Source organism: Phalacrocorax carbo, chromosome 2 (genome assembly GCF_963921805.1).
Source record: "Phalacrocorax carbo chromosome 2, bPhaCar2.1, whole genome shotgun sequence".
NCBI lineage: Eukaryota > Metazoa > Chordata > Aves > Suliformes > Phalacrocoracidae > Phalacrocorax > Phalacrocorax carbo.
In genome coordinates, this window is record NC_087514.1 from 164,898,474 (window position 1) to 164,913,573 (window position 15,100).

Here is a 15,100-nt window from a genome sequence, read left to right on the forward strand (position 1 = left end):
TTGGCTGGAAGACCTCACCTTGAACATCAAGTGCAGCCATCACTTTAGTGCCTTCAGCTTCACAAGAATAGATGCCAGTGTCTTCTGGTACCGTAGGTTTAATTTTTAGCATGCTTACATTCCAGTCCTGATCGATAATCACTCGCTGCCCATCTGCATGTATTTCCTGATCATTTTTCTTCCATATGGCGTGTACTGGCCTAGAATATTGGCATATGAACTCTGCTGTGCCATCTTCATCAACAGTTATATCCTGCATGGGACTGACCACTTCAATGGTTGGATCTGTTAACCGACACGTCAGGAAGGACATGCATTAGTGGATCCTCATGGAAATTGCAACTTAGAGATTTCTGACAAGCACAGAGCCTGTGGGGAGCAAGCAGAGTGACAGCGCAAGCACGAAGCTGACTGGGCACACTGGGGATTAGCAGTTTAGTCTGTGCTTGTGTCAGCGTCAAGCAGGATTGAAGCAAAACTGGTACATTAGAATATAACTATCCCACTGGAAAACGGGCCATCCGCAATTAAGGCTCGTGCTTTAACAGTCCTGAACACGAACTTCTGTGCAGAACATCTGCTGGGATCCCCTCCAGGCTTAGTTTTTCTCCCAGCATTGCTGAAATCCTCTAGACTGGATGCAAAACAATTCTGCTTCCCAGAACGTGGCAGGAGCGCAAGCGTGAGAGAGGACTGCAATGGATGGGCTGCTGTGAGTGGTTCCCTGTAACTCTCAACCTCATGTAGCAACAGGAAAATGCCACAAACTCTACTGGAGGGTCCTTGTATGAGCAAACTGCAACCATTCATTGGAAAGAAATGTAGTACTCAAATGCAAATACTCATTCCTGCCCTGTGGTGGTGATGGCTACGTCAGGAGTAATTGGCAGCATGAGGAGCAAAGGTCCAGGACAACTGTAACAAAAAAGGGCAATTCATAGGAGGCAGGTACTTGTTGTTTTGATTAACCGTGTGTTCCTCTGCAGCAGAGACATAGTCTGGGGAAAAATAATCTGATTTCCTTTACAGTAGCTGTTCTAGAGGTGCAGCATGAACCATTGCAATCTTGGATTGAGAGCTGATAAAATGCTGAGAGCAGCTGGATACGCAGCTCCTCTCAAGAAGGTGAGATCCATAAGGATGCTTTTAAGCATCCAGGCTTTCTTTTAACATACAAGTTCTGCTTATTGGGAGGCAGCTGTAGGGCACAGTAGATATAGCTAACCTCAAAATATCGTGAGCTTCCAAAGCAGCCAAGGAGTCCCTCCTGAGATGTCAAATTAGACCACAAGCATACAACTGCAACATATATGCTAAAAAAGAATAATCTCAATGAAGTCTGAAAATGGAAGTCTCTCTGCAACCTCCTCTCAGCAGAACTACATCAGCTTACCCCCAAAACTGATAAGGCTACATTGGGACATAAAAAGATGACAGTCAGAGAGAGTTATAAAGATATATGTCCTTATCTTTCAAATAGTTGTTCTGATCACAAGCTGGCTAGAATAAACTACACTGCATTGGACCTCTGTCTGGAATGCTCCTCTTGAAACCGGTGCATCAGGTTGAGGATTTGGGATGCTACTAGCGGACCTTGGGAAACAAAGGTAGTTTTGTAAATGTCTTTTGGAAACTTGTTGCAAGGGTCAATCCTGCTTTTTAAGGCTCCGTCTACCACTCCGTGTGTCTGCATGTGTGTTTATGGAGAGGAGTCATCAATGGCAGGACTGAAGAAGCAAGAAGGTATCTGTGCAGCTTGGGAGTACAATAACGTCTCCTTTCATAAGATGCAGATGTGCTCTTCATAGCAAACATCACCTGTGGTCTTGGAGAAGGAAGGTGTCCTGGTTCCACTGCCCCATTGCTCTTTCCCGCTGATAGGCTAAGACCTCGGTGCCCTGTTCACCCATGCAGAATGGCAGAAAGCTCCGTCGGACTTAGGAGCCAACGTGTACTTTGGGGCCTGTAATTCTCACCCTGCCCAAAGGGGTCAAAAGAAGGCGGCAGCTCCTTCAAACTTTTCCATTTTCCCCCCGCCCATACATGAAGATATCATCATGCTGGGCCACTGACTGAATGCAGAGGTAGAGCAATGATATTGTGAAGGCCCAACAAGAAAAGCTGTCATGAGATCTCACTTATAGAACATAACCAGTTACAAGCATGCCTTACACCAGGAGAATGGGGCACATGGAACAGAGAGAAAGACAACTTGTTCCTTGATGAAGAACAAGCCATGGATAGCTAGATAGACTGAAACACATCTAGTTCAAAGACAGAGCTATTTTTAATTTTCTGGAAAAAGTAAAGTGCATTAAATAGGCTGTTAATACAAGCACAGGTCGAATTTTACTAGTGTTTTACTTTCCTATTAAATCAAATGTTCTTGAGCTCAGTGTAACTGGGGTGTTTTTAAAATACCTTTCTCGTCCTAATCCAATTATAGTCATACACTACTGTGATTCAGTTCACGTTAAAGATGTCTTGCCTTAATAGAAGCACAAATCATCCACATCTATACGTGTACTAGCATAAGCTGTGGGGTTGGACTAAATGATCTCCAGAGGTCCCTTCCAACAACAATGATGCTGTGATTCTGTGAAATGAAAACATCTCAGGAGCCCTTTATTTGATGAGTAGAACACCTAATGATGCATTTATTTTTAATTTACATTTTAGGCCCGCTGGAGTTCTTTGCCTAGAGAGTTCAGAACCAGGTTCTGCCTCTGAAAATGTGAAACTCAAAATTGATACAAATGGACATGGGATTTGTGGGGTTTGCACACTACGTTATTGCTGCATTTCTGATATTAGGAAGAAGTGATTTGGCATTTTATCTTTGCAGAGACTTAAATTTTCTGAATGTAGAAGGGGCACATTATACGGAGAAGGAAACATCAACCACTGACTACAATTCTATATTGTGGATCATACCTGTTATGGTAGACAGTTATAGCATGGGGCAGATTTTAATAAAGAACTCTTAATCCTTTTCTCCACAGATACAAATCTCTTTTCCAAGCAAGGAATAAGTGTTACTTTTGTTGAAAAAATAACAACTTTTCCCAATGGCTATAAAAGGAGTGGACATGAAGGAGCTTGCTTTATCAAGTCTGGCGCTCAGTGTTATTTGCGGCTTGTGGCTACCCTTACCAAATGAGATAAATATTTATTCAACAGACCAAAAAGCTTTGCCGGTGAAGTGATGACCATCACTATTCTGGCAGTCAACAAACAAGGCTGATTTTGTCACTGGGTTACTGCAATGTCATATACCCTTTTGTTTCCAGGAAGAGCTCAGGAGTCACCACTAAAACAGCCCAAAGTCGTGTCTGGGGAACATACTGAGCTCAGCACCAATAGCCTAGCTATGGAGCAGCACAGTGGCAATTTTGTGAGTTTCCAGCTACATAATATTCTGTGGTATGACAAAACCAGTTGAAGGGGGGATAAAAAATCAGGTGCTACCAGAGTGGTTTATGTTCAGCTCTACTTAGATGTCAGGTGAAAGCAGCAGCCCTGACCCTGCAACCCTTCCTCACCTGAACCACTGAAATAATCAATGTAGTTGTTCCTATAAGGCTTCTGGCATGAGTACGGGTGACTTGCAGAAGTGGAGGGCTGCAGGACACAGAACAACTGTGAAGGGATTTAGTAAGGGTAGCCTGGAAGGCAGAAGCACTAGCGCACTGAGCAAGTCCAGGGGTGGCCATGTGTTTCTTTCTAACAATGAAATACCTTTGACTAATAATTTAGCTGACGATATAAGGGACCCAGCTCTGAAGGTGACAGTGCCTGAGTCATGGCACGCCACATCATTTAGGGTTAAAGTGTGGATTATCCCGTCCTGATCAGAGATTTCGGTCACAAAGTTGTTGTGAAGGGGAGTTCCATCGAGCCACCACTGCACGTTCTTCACGCCCGGGTGCGAGAGCTCGCAGGTGAACGTGGCTGACTCACCCACAAAGACGTCAGTGTTCTTTAAACCAGAAACTATGACCGCTGCTTCTTCTGTATAACAGAGCAAGAGAAGGTGCCAAAGGAAAACAAAAGCATAAACATATATATGTCGCTTCCTGCAGAACTAGCCCAAGCAACAGCGCAAGTTGTCTAGGAGAGTTAAACCTGTAACGCTGTTCCAGGGCAAACAAGAGCTGACATTTTTTTAAGGGATTTAGAAACCACCGTCCATCCTTCACCCGCTTGCAAGCGCAGTGTGTGTGTCTGCAAACACTGTTTCATTGGGAGTAAACTCTACTCCACAACCAGGTCATGACTGGCTCTTCTGTGTGTTGCAACCGTCTGCACCCACATTGTATGAGGTGGGAGGCAGAGAGGTAGCTTAGGATTTAAATATTTACTTACAGTGCTTTAAAACAGTAATAAGAATATCAGCAATGATAGAAGCTGTAATCAGTAATAAGAATTTCAGTACTTTTTACCACCACTGCTCCAAGCCAATGGTTTTCCAGCAGTACCACCATCTGCTATGGTACATGGTACAGTCAGTACTTTGAACTACCTTAACTTATAAACATCAGTCCAACCCCATCCTGGATGTAAGTGCTTATATCTTCACTGAAACCAGGAAAGAAATGAATGGACTTTCAACCGTTTGCGTCTGAGACAAGTTTGGCCAGTTACTGTCAAAGATTCTGGAATAAGAAATCCAGGCAGCAAAACCAGAGCTTTTCCACCACATTTCACCTTACCTTGCACATACACAGAACCTGTGGTGATCTCGTATCCAGTGCTACAGGTATAATCCCCACAGTCATCAGGCTCCACACCATGGATGATCAGCTCAGCAACGCTGCCTTTCAGCTTCATCTCGTACTTGTCACTGGGCTGAATGACCACCCCTCCTTTTCTCCACTCAACGGGGGCATCCGGCTTGGAGATCTCACAGTGCAAAACAGCCGTTCCCCCTTCTTCAGACTCTACGTTTTTCAGCTCTGCTTTAAAGAGCACAGGTAGCACTGCAGTGGAGAAGCAACCGCATCAGTGACAGTGCTCGGAGGTGAGAAACTTACTTGCGACTTCTCCGGCTTGGCAGTTCCCATCTTTGTGAACCGCAACTTGCCTGCTGGCGACGCCGAGCTCAGAGCAGGACTTTGTGTTGTGCCATAGCCAGACGCCCGTGGGGGCCAGCCGCTGATACCGTGAGGGTGCCCACTGCTGCTCCATAAAGGGTTGCCGCAGGTCACAGGACCTCTAAGGGGCTTCATGTTGGCATACTCACAATGTTCAGTATAAGCAGTGAGAGGCACAACAGTACCAATCAAAGCAGTTGGATATTTAACCACTGAAGCCACACAGGAGCTGGTTATGGTGGCTAAAGCCAGGATCTAAAAGCACAATCTTGCTGCTTAAGTCAAGAGATGCAGCACTCAGCATAAAATGAATAAAACAATAAAATCCAAAAATGTAGTCACTAGAAAAAGGCAAAGAGCCACAATTCTTGGGCTGCTCAGGCACAAATAGGTATAATGGCTCAATTTAAAATGGGCCTGTTCTAGGTATGGTGAAGTACTTCCGTAGCAGACAAATTTTCTAACTGCTTTTGTTCATACCCTTCATTAGCAGCAGCTGCAGTTTTGCTCCCAGCTCTCACAGTGAGATCAAAATTGCAACTGCAGAAATAGAATTGGGTTTAAAAGGCACTAAATTCTTCTTTGAAGAATGGATTGCGGATCAAACCCTTCCCTGCAGCTGTAATTCACAGATAGAGTGTTAACGATAATTCAGTCATAAAACTTCCGTATCACCCCAATGGAGGACAGCCACAGCCATAACTTATCTGCCTTCAAGCAAGGCTTCTCCTACCTTTGACTTGCAGCGATGCAGTGGTCTGCTGATCCCCCGAGTCACACGTATAATCTCCAGCATCCTCAGCCTCAGCATCATAGATGAAGAGCTCAACACGTGTCCCTTCTTGCCGGATCTCATACTTGTCACTTGGCTGCAGCACCGTATCTCCTTTCCTCCACTCCACGGGTGCGCCGGCTTTCGTCAGCTCGCAGCGCAGCATGGCTGTGCACCCTTCCTCCACCTCCTCGTTTTTCAGCCAGTGTTTGAAAAGCACGGGCAGGGCTTGAAAGGGGGGATGGTGCAAATAGCAAAAAATGGGTGAAGCAAAAATAGAAAATGGAGGAATGTTTTATGTTTAAGGTACTGATAATGCTATTCATGAAGTCTGGCTACATTTATCTAAGGAGAGCTGCCAGGGGCAGGGATGACTAGGTCTAAGCCAGTCAGAGGAGGAGGAGGGAGGGAGCTAACCAGCAGGAAAAATTTCAGTTCTACAGGAGCTGCATGTCCCTCCCCATACCCTAGGCTTCTTTTCACACAGAATTCCCAACTAACTACAGTAATAACTTCTGAAGCCCAGATGGTTTTTTTTATCCCCAAAGTAAAACCATGGAACAGGATAAAAGCATTCAAAGAATATACATCTACAAACCTGAGGCTTCAGATGATGCAGCCAGGGACCAGTTATAAAATAATTAAGGCTGAAGGGACCACTGGAGGTCCTCCATAGATTGAGATTCCTCCACCCCTCTGGGTCCCAGTTCCAGTGTCTGACCACCCCGTCATTGCAAAGGGTTGGGTTTTTTCCTAATCTAAACTTCTCTTGCTGCAGCTTGCACTTGTTGCCTCACATCTGCTTATCGAGCACCCCAAGGAAAGTTTGCCCCTCTCTCTGTGGACCCCCATTAGCAAGCTGCAGACAGCAATGAGGTCCTCCCTCAACCTTCTCTTCCCCAGGTTGAAAAAACCCAGCTGCTCATGCCTCTCATTATGCTTCACGTGCTCCAGCCCCTGCCGCGCTCCGCTGCACTTGCTCCACCACCTCAATGTCTGTCTCGTACTAGAGACACCTCTCACCACTGCTGAGCAAAGAGGAAACCATACCTTTTACCTCTAGTCTGGCAGTTGTCTTCCCATCAGCTGCGTGGCAGCTGTACTCCCCTGAGTCTGCGCGGTTCAAATCGTGAATAACCAGCGTGTGCACATTCCCCTCCTGCTTGATGCTGCACTTCTGGCTGGAGCGGATCACGGACGCGCCTTTCTTCCATTCCACTGGGACGTCAGGCTTGGAGACTTCACAGGACAAGTGAGCCGTGCCACCCTCCTGCAGCTCCAGGCTGTGGAGAGCCTTTACAAAGGTGACTGGAGCAACTGTGGGGAAGAGGGCACCAACACTGCAGCAACTGCCTGATCCAGCAATGCCCCCAGGCTGGGACTGGGTGCCTATAGTTACATTGTGAACCAGATCAAAGAGGAACAAACAAGATAAGGTACTGACATGACCCATCTTTCAAAATCATTCTGTAGAACTTAATGGAAGGTTTTTTAGATTTTTTGGACTTTTTTCGTTTTGAGTAAATATGATCTAAAAACATAAGTAGGAGCTTAATTCAGAGCATATTCTCGACATTGTTCAGCATTGATGCTGGCATATCTTAGCTGCTTGTTTCAGGATAAGTTGGGTAGTCTTCCAAGGATGTCTGCTTCACTCCATGGACTATAAAAAAAGGACTGAAACAACTAGCTCAGAAGTACATATCTACTTCTTAAATGCCTAAATTAGGGTAGCCAAATTTCCCAAGATTTCCAGAGTCCCCTCCTTTCAAATAAACCTCTCCAGAATATAAAGAAATATTGACAGTGCTTACCAGTACCTTCTGATTCCCTCTTCCTAGGAGGTTGCTCACCTTGGACCGTTAGCTGTGCGGCTGAGGTATGCTGCCCAACTTTGAAACTGATGGGCCCACAGTCTTCTAGTGTCACCTTCCTCAGGATCAACGTGTGACATGTCCCTTGGACTCTGATCTCATTCATCTCATTGGACTGCAGAGGAACATCGCCCAGGAACCACTGGGCATCCTGAGTTGTTTCCCGAGACAGCCTGCATTCAAACACTGCGTCTTCTCCTTCATATGAAGTGACATCCTTCAGCGTCTCCACTATGGCTGCTGCTGGTTCTTTATGGAAAGGTCAACAGAGTTTGATATCTACTTTCAGGTGATGCTTCCTGGGTTAAACATTTTGTTATGCTCTTTGTTGACAGTACTATATTATTTGAAATAATTACCACAAAGCACTAAGCACTAAATGCATGGAAATGTAGTTGCACAGGCACGTGGTAATGTTACACTCTACAGATGCATAATGTATGTATGTGCACATATATATGATAGTCTCTAAAGTATGTATTTTATACTGTATTATATGTATAATAAATATATAATATATATTTATAATGCAATCTATGTATTGTGAAAATGTTGTCAACAGATTCTGGTGGGTGACATTGACATTAAATCACAGAATCATTGACTAAAGACCAATTTCTGATTCCCTAGACATAACTGACCCGGTTCTTATCCCTCTGAAATCAGTCTCGTCTCAGATCCCAGTGATTTAGCTTCGGCACAGGACAACGTCTAGCTGTCAAATTACTCAGTCACGTGCCCCTGTCTCTGTACCAAGCTCTGTGCAGCTTTTCCCCACACGAAGCCCCACCTTTCACGAGCACAGCTGCAGTGGTTTGCTGGTCCCCTGTGTCGCACATATATTCCCCAGCATCAGCTTCACTCAGGTTGTGAATCACCAGCTCAGCCACGGACCCGGTTTGGCGCATCTTGTATTTGTCACTTGGCCGCAGCACTTTCCCGGCCTTCTTCCACTGCACAGTGGCATTTGATTTTGAGATTTCACAGCTCAAAGTGATGGCGCTACCTTCTTCAGCTTGCTGGTTCTGGAGTGGTTGTGTGAAGATTACTGGCAAAGCTAAATCAGAGGAAAAAAAATTATGTTTCATTGCTGTGTCACTGTCTTGCGTTTAGTGAAACTGTGGTGCCATTCCAAACTTGGTTCAAACTCCGTTCCAAAATTACTTTAAAACCCAAACAAGGAATTACAGTGCTGGATTTCCAGGAGCACTAGGCACTCTGCTCTCCCCAAGAGTCACTGGGCACCACACTCATTGAGCACCTCTGGGAATATGTTCCTTTACACAGGAGCGGTCACAGATATGGACATGCCTCTAAGTGCACGTATCTCCAAATGGGTACCAAAGCCACAAGTCAAAAGCCTACGCCTGATATCTAAGTTCTTGGGATGGTACATGGAGAAACATGAAATATGATCCCTGAGGTCCCTTCCAACCTGTGATTCTGTGATATAATGACCCTCGTTTGAAAACTGGACCCAGAAGAAAGATGAATTCTGGAAGTCTCTGCCCTGATGTTTATCACTGACGGGTCAAAATGGAGTTTTGGCGGGTTGATGTACAACGTGCCACTTGTAAAAGTTTAGTTCCTCAAGTCCAGTTCCCTAGAAGAACCTTGGTGGCTCCACAGTTACAGCTGAATTGGTATTTACAAGGAAAGTAGATGGGGCTTTAGAAATTGGTATTAATTCACAGGTACCGGGTAGAAGATGTGTATAAGAGGAGCGAGATCTGAAGGTACTTGCAGACGTTGTAGGAATGGATGGTGCATTCTGTGGGGCAGCTGGGCAATGGCTGGGGTCAAGGCTTTTGTGTAGTTGCATTTCCAGTGAAGGCACCCCATTGTGCAGCTAAGCCCTGCAGCCCTAGGGCTCTTAGGGGCCAGCAAAGGAATAAGTAAGAGAGACAAATAATGTATTTGTGAAAACCTAATCCGTCAGACTGCGTTACTGTTGATTCAGAAATCCTCGTTACAAAAAACCACCAGACTCACTGCTACATATGGATCTTATATAGAGAACACCTAAACTAACCCAGAACTCCCTAAAAGGTGAAGTGAAAGCTTTTTGTCACCTTTCACTACCAAGGATGCCATAGTTTGCTCATCACCAGAATCTCAGATATAGTCTCCATCATCCTTCAGCTGTACACTGTGGATTAATAGCTCCACAGCAGACACCATCTGCTTAATCTCATACTTGTTGCTGGCTTGGAGCAAGGCTGACCCTTTCTTCCACCTCACTGGTGCATCGTGTTTGGAGAGCTCAGCATGAAAGGTGACCGTAGAGCCTTCCATGGGCTCCTGGTTTGGAGTTTTTTTTTCCAGGGAGTGCTGGAGTGGCTGAGCCCATACATAGAGCCACAAATGGACAGCCACTATCAGAGGATCTGCTTACAGTACAAATATCCTGGTATCATTGGATCCTGAAGTTAGTGTGACAGCAGGCAGGTGCATGCCCTTCATGGGAGAGCCCTCAACAGATGAAATTTCACGAGAACCTCCTGGGTCCTCTCTGTTTTAGCTGACATTATATCTCAGAAAAAGTCACATTAATATTGCATTTATACCAGTCCCAGAGTGGACTTCTAAAAAAACGGACATTTTGGCACATTGTGCCTATATTTAAGACACTAGGCACTAGAAGTATTTAGGTGCCTTGCTCTTCAGCTGGAATTGAGTGCCCAGGTAAGTTTGGGCACTTCAACTCTTGAGCACCATTTGCCCAGGCAGGACTACAGCTCAAAGGACTGAGGTGGTTAAGAATCAAAATTATCTAATTTCAGTGTTAGTTCCAGCCTTGTTTTTCTGAATGACCAGAAAAAGGCCCTTGGGTCTAGGATATGGGAAGCAGTTACCACGCTTGAGTCCCTCCATGTTCATTGTTCAAGACACCACAAGACTTAACACAACTTCTGAAAGCAAAAGCTGCTTTATGCCAGCAAAGTACATCTGAAGCCAAGGATAACACCCTCGCGCTAGTACTAAGCTAAAGAAGTGGAACAAGTTTCTTATCTTAAAAATAAGCAAAACAACCTACCTTTAACAGTTAAAGTGGCTGTTGTTTTTTCATTTCCATTATCACAGGTGTATTTGCCAGAGTCTTCTGGTTTCAAATGATAGATCTTTAAGGTATGGATTGTTCCCTCCTGTCTGATTTCGTACTTGGAGCTCGGGGAAATCACCTGGGCACCCTTCTTCCACTCCACCGCAACATTAGGCTGGGAGACCTCGCAGCGGAGGATGGCTGTTTCTTCTTCCTGCAGTTCTGTGCTCTGTAATTTCTCCTTAAAGACTGGAGGTGGCACTGAAAGTACAAACACAGCAAAGGCATTTACAGTCACCTTAATCTTGTTTCCCTGCAGTGTTAAAGCTACAGCTGAACAGATATGTATTAAAAAATACTTCAATTTCTGTGTTATATATGGGGGGGGTTTAAAACAAGTGAATGGATTTCGGATGAAAGCCACTCACAAGTATTTGTTGAGGTTACTGAAGTGCTAATCAAAAACTTTACAGATGTTTTAACTGGTTCAGATGGGATGGCGACTTTGACCAGACCAACAGTTTCAAAGAGGGAAGGAGAAGGATGCCTGAGAATTTCTTCAAAACAGTGTTTAGAGGAAGGAAGTCTCCAAAGGAGAAAAAGGAGAGTGGAAGCAATGAAAATTACACGTCTGTCAATCCACTGGAGCTACCCCAGTAATTTCTCTACAAACCAGTTAGCTTCAGCACCCTGGTGATGTTCCCACTTCCTCTCCATAGTGATGACAGCGTATGGGACCACATTAGTACACCATGTGTGCTCTGAAGTGCAAGTACCCTACTAACATGAGCTAACAAGGGGTGAAAGATGGCCTTGAATTTACTATTAGTATAAGCAAAATGTTACCTCTTCTTACCAATTCTGTTCCCTTCCTACATCATAGAGAGCCCTTACCTTTTACTGTGAGCTCTGCCGTTGACGTGTGGGGTCCCACTCGGAAAGCAATGGTGCCAATGTCCTGCTCAGTCACCTTCCTTAATGTCAGGGTGTGAATCTTTCCTTTTTCCACTGAGATCTCATTCATTTCGTTATTTTGCAGAGCAACATCCTGTAGCTTCCATTCAACATCCCTTGCATTCTCGTGAGAAACCTGGCACCGAAACGTGACGTCGTCCCCTTCAAACACCACCACGTCCTTTAGGCCGCTCACGATGGTCACGTCAGGCTCTGCAAAGAGTCCATCAGTAGTCAAACCATGAAAGGGAAAACACGGGTCGAATCATAGAGTCATCGGATAATATAGATTGGAGGGGGCTTCTGGAGGTCGTCTGCTCCACCCACTGCCCAAAGCAGGGCCAGCTTACAGCAGGTTCCTCAACATCTTGTCCAGCTGAGCTTTAAGTACGTCCAAGGATGGAGATATCACAGCCTCTCAAATCACTTGTTTCAAACTCTGCTGGTTCACTACTTCCAGTGTACTTAGTAACATGGCCAGTATCTTTCAGTCAGTGGTTTTATTGCTTGCCCTTTCTCAAAGATACATTGCACTTTTAATTTTTTTTTTTTAATTATGTACTTGGTACCTTAATTGGGTGAATAAGGTGTGAACGTCAGATGTTAAAATCAGAATTTTACAATTTCAAATTGTAAAACCCTGAATAACATGAAAACCTGATCCCCTCTACTGCCTTTTTGCAGACAGAATTGCGTATACTCTGTGCTGGCACTCCAAACTGGCTGGGATCTGGTTGGCTCTGTGCTTTCACCAGGACTTATTGCATTAGCATGAGCACAGGGCATTTGTGCTTCGCCTTGCTTGCGTCCTGCTTCTAGGACAGCTGGGCACCTGCAGATCTGTGCAAAGATCATACAGCCAGCCTGCAACAGGCAAAAGCTGTATGAACCCTGAATCTACTGGGGAATGCCAAAGGAGAAGCTGTGCAATCTTCATCTGAGCAAATACGGTTCACATTCGTACAACTGAGTTCACCATCTGCATGAAAAATGATGCAGGTGGGCATAATGTGCAGAGTATCTGTAATATCAAGTAGCCTGCAGAGATGCTAGTGGTGATCATTCCACACTAGTGGTCCAACCTGAAAGCAAGCTCTGTCTGTAATGACATTAAGGCCAGATGCAGCTGCCATGTGACTGGAAGCTGGGGATGAACCATCTGTTCACTCACATGCATATGATGTCAAGCAAATATTTCAAGCCATGAGTAAAAAATCACGTCTGCCTTATCCTCTCCTGTCCACCAAGTGAATTTTTCTTTAGTGTATTCATTGAGTACAAGATTTTTTATAACACCCTTCCTATGCTCTGCGTTCATCATGATTGTTTATCACAATAGTAACAATTACGTTACAAAATCTTAGCTTCCTAAAGTGAAAATCCCCGTGCCCCAGTAAACGGGTCTTGCCTTTCACGGTCAGTTTTGCAGAGCTCGTCTCATCTCCAGCCTTGCAGGAATACTCTCCAGCATCGCTAGGCTCCAGGCGGTGAACACGCAGCTCGCGGAGGGTGCCATCCTGCCACATTTCATACTTGGAGCTTGAGTGAAGGATGACTCCATCTTTCCTCCACTCCACTTCTGCTTTGCCAATGGAAATCTCACAGCGCAGCCTGGCCGTTCCTCCCACTTCCACTTCTTCATTCTTCAGCTGCTGCTTCAGCCGGGGTTTGATGGCTGCAAAGTGAAAAATAATTAATGCACAATTAGCTAGGTCTGGACAACTCGGCACAAGGCACCTGGGGTCTGACACTGCAGAACAAACGTGCGTTAAGTAGTTATAGGATAAAAAAACCCCTTTTTTCTCTATAAAAAAGCCTATATTCTGTGTATCTGGACAAGGAGAGGATCAGAAAGTTCCCCAAATATTCTTGCTTCTCATAAAGTCAAGGGCATATATATTACACCTCGGAAACTCCCATATGCGTAAAGATTTTGGCTAAGCAAAACCTGGTATTTTCTGATATTTAAACACAGCTCTTATTTCTCTGCTAGCATTTCAAGACCCTGGACTAATAACAGCAGATCCTTCCAGACGATGCACAAACAAATGGACAACATTTATTCAAGCAGGGCATGGAACAACTCAGACAACAGCTTGTCACTGATGAAAACGAGAAGGGAACATCCACCGTGTGTGTGTGTGCGCGAGCAGTTGTGAAATCATGAATCTCAGTGCTTGTGGTCCCTCTGTCTAAACCTTATTGCGATACATGTAACGCAAGCACAGGGCGCCTTCACTCATGGTTGACCCAGCAGCTGCTCTGTGGGTCAGGTTCAGCCAAGAGGATGCAGTTTGAAAGGTTGTGGCTGAGGATCAACTGGTGGGTTGCACCCACCAGGTCAGGATGACAATTAACATTTCAGGCAGTGATTAATCACAGACATTATTCCTGGTTTGTTTAAACACGGTGTTCTCAAGGTCTTAATGGAAAGACATTTCAAAAATCGGAAATAGTATTTTTAAACTGCTTTTGTAAATGACTTATGGTTACTCATTGGTTCAGCGATGAATGCAAAGTGCCAAAAATAAAGATCTATTAGAATTTCAAAATCCCCATGATGCAGAGTTTCTTGCTTTTATCATATCAGAGGAGGGGTCAATACACTGTGCTTTACAGGCTTACACAGGCATTCTACACATCCTGTCCCATAAGACCCACTGTTCTGCATTCTGGTTTATGACTGGGCACCTGCTTTCCTCTTTATCTTAACTTTTGGGGTGTCTTATTCACCAATCAATAAAAGAGTATCGTTCACATAATTTTACAAATCCCTCTTATCTCTGTTCCATTTTGATGCAATGCTAACCATTCACTCTGAGGACTGCTGTGCTCTGCTGGTCTCCTGTATCACATGTGTAGTCAGAGGCATCTTCTAGTTCTACATTATGAATCACAAGTTCAGCTGTGCGACCGCTTAATTTAATTTCATATTTGGAGCACGGGAAGAGCTCCATGGTGCCTTTCCTCCACTCCACTGTTGCATTATCCTTTGTCAGCTCACACTGGAATTTCACTGCAGCTCCTTCTTCCACCTCCTTGTCCTTGAGCTCCTTTTTGAAAAGAACTGGAAGAGCTAAAGGGGAAAGAAAGAAGCAGCAGGGGCTTTTATTTAAGCCTGAGTCAAGTCCTGGTTAACACAGTTAGAATGACACATCAGGGAACAAGATACTATGCTTTGCAAGTGCTATATTCCAAGGCAGGATCCATGTTTTCTAACATGCCTGGAGCTACTAGGAGATCTTGCTGCATCGGAAGCAGCCATCAGCACTTAAAACATTTATTTCCTTTGTTCCTTGACTCCAATCTTTCCCAGGATTAAATTATTTGAATGAATTTATCTTTCAGTCAGTCTAACAAAGAT

At 44.7% G+C, this 15,100-nt stretch overlaps 1 protein-coding gene across 1 annotated transcript in view; it reads right to left on the reverse strand.

Moving 5' to 3' along the window:
• The window catches only part of OBSCN (obscurin, cytoskeletal calmodulin and titin-interacting RhoGEF), a 198,702-nt gene that overhangs the window by 86,809 nt on the left and 96,793 nt on the right, over nucleotides 1-15,100 (reverse strand). Inside the window, exons 56-66 of the mRNA XM_064445166.1 lie at nucleotides 14,546-14,812; nucleotides 13,145-13,411; nucleotides 11,677-11,949; nucleotides 10,777-11,043; nucleotides 8,530-8,796; nucleotides 7,719-7,988; nucleotides 6,916-7,182; nucleotides 5,827-6,093; nucleotides 4,713-4,979; nucleotides 3,739-4,011; nucleotides 19-285 (exon numbers count right to left, since the gene is read on the reverse strand). Of these exons, the coding sequence (XP_064301236.1) occupies nucleotides 19-285; nucleotides 3,739-4,011; nucleotides 4,713-4,979; nucleotides 5,827-6,093; nucleotides 6,916-7,182; nucleotides 7,719-7,988; nucleotides 8,530-8,796; nucleotides 10,777-11,043; nucleotides 11,677-11,949; nucleotides 13,145-13,411; nucleotides 14,546-14,812 (2,952 nt within the window). The remainder of the gene's footprint in view (nucleotides 1-18; nucleotides 286-3,738; nucleotides 4,012-4,712; nucleotides 4,980-5,826; nucleotides 6,094-6,915; nucleotides 7,183-7,718; nucleotides 7,989-8,529; nucleotides 8,797-10,776; nucleotides 11,044-11,676; nucleotides 11,950-13,144; nucleotides 13,412-14,545; nucleotides 14,813-15,100) is intronic.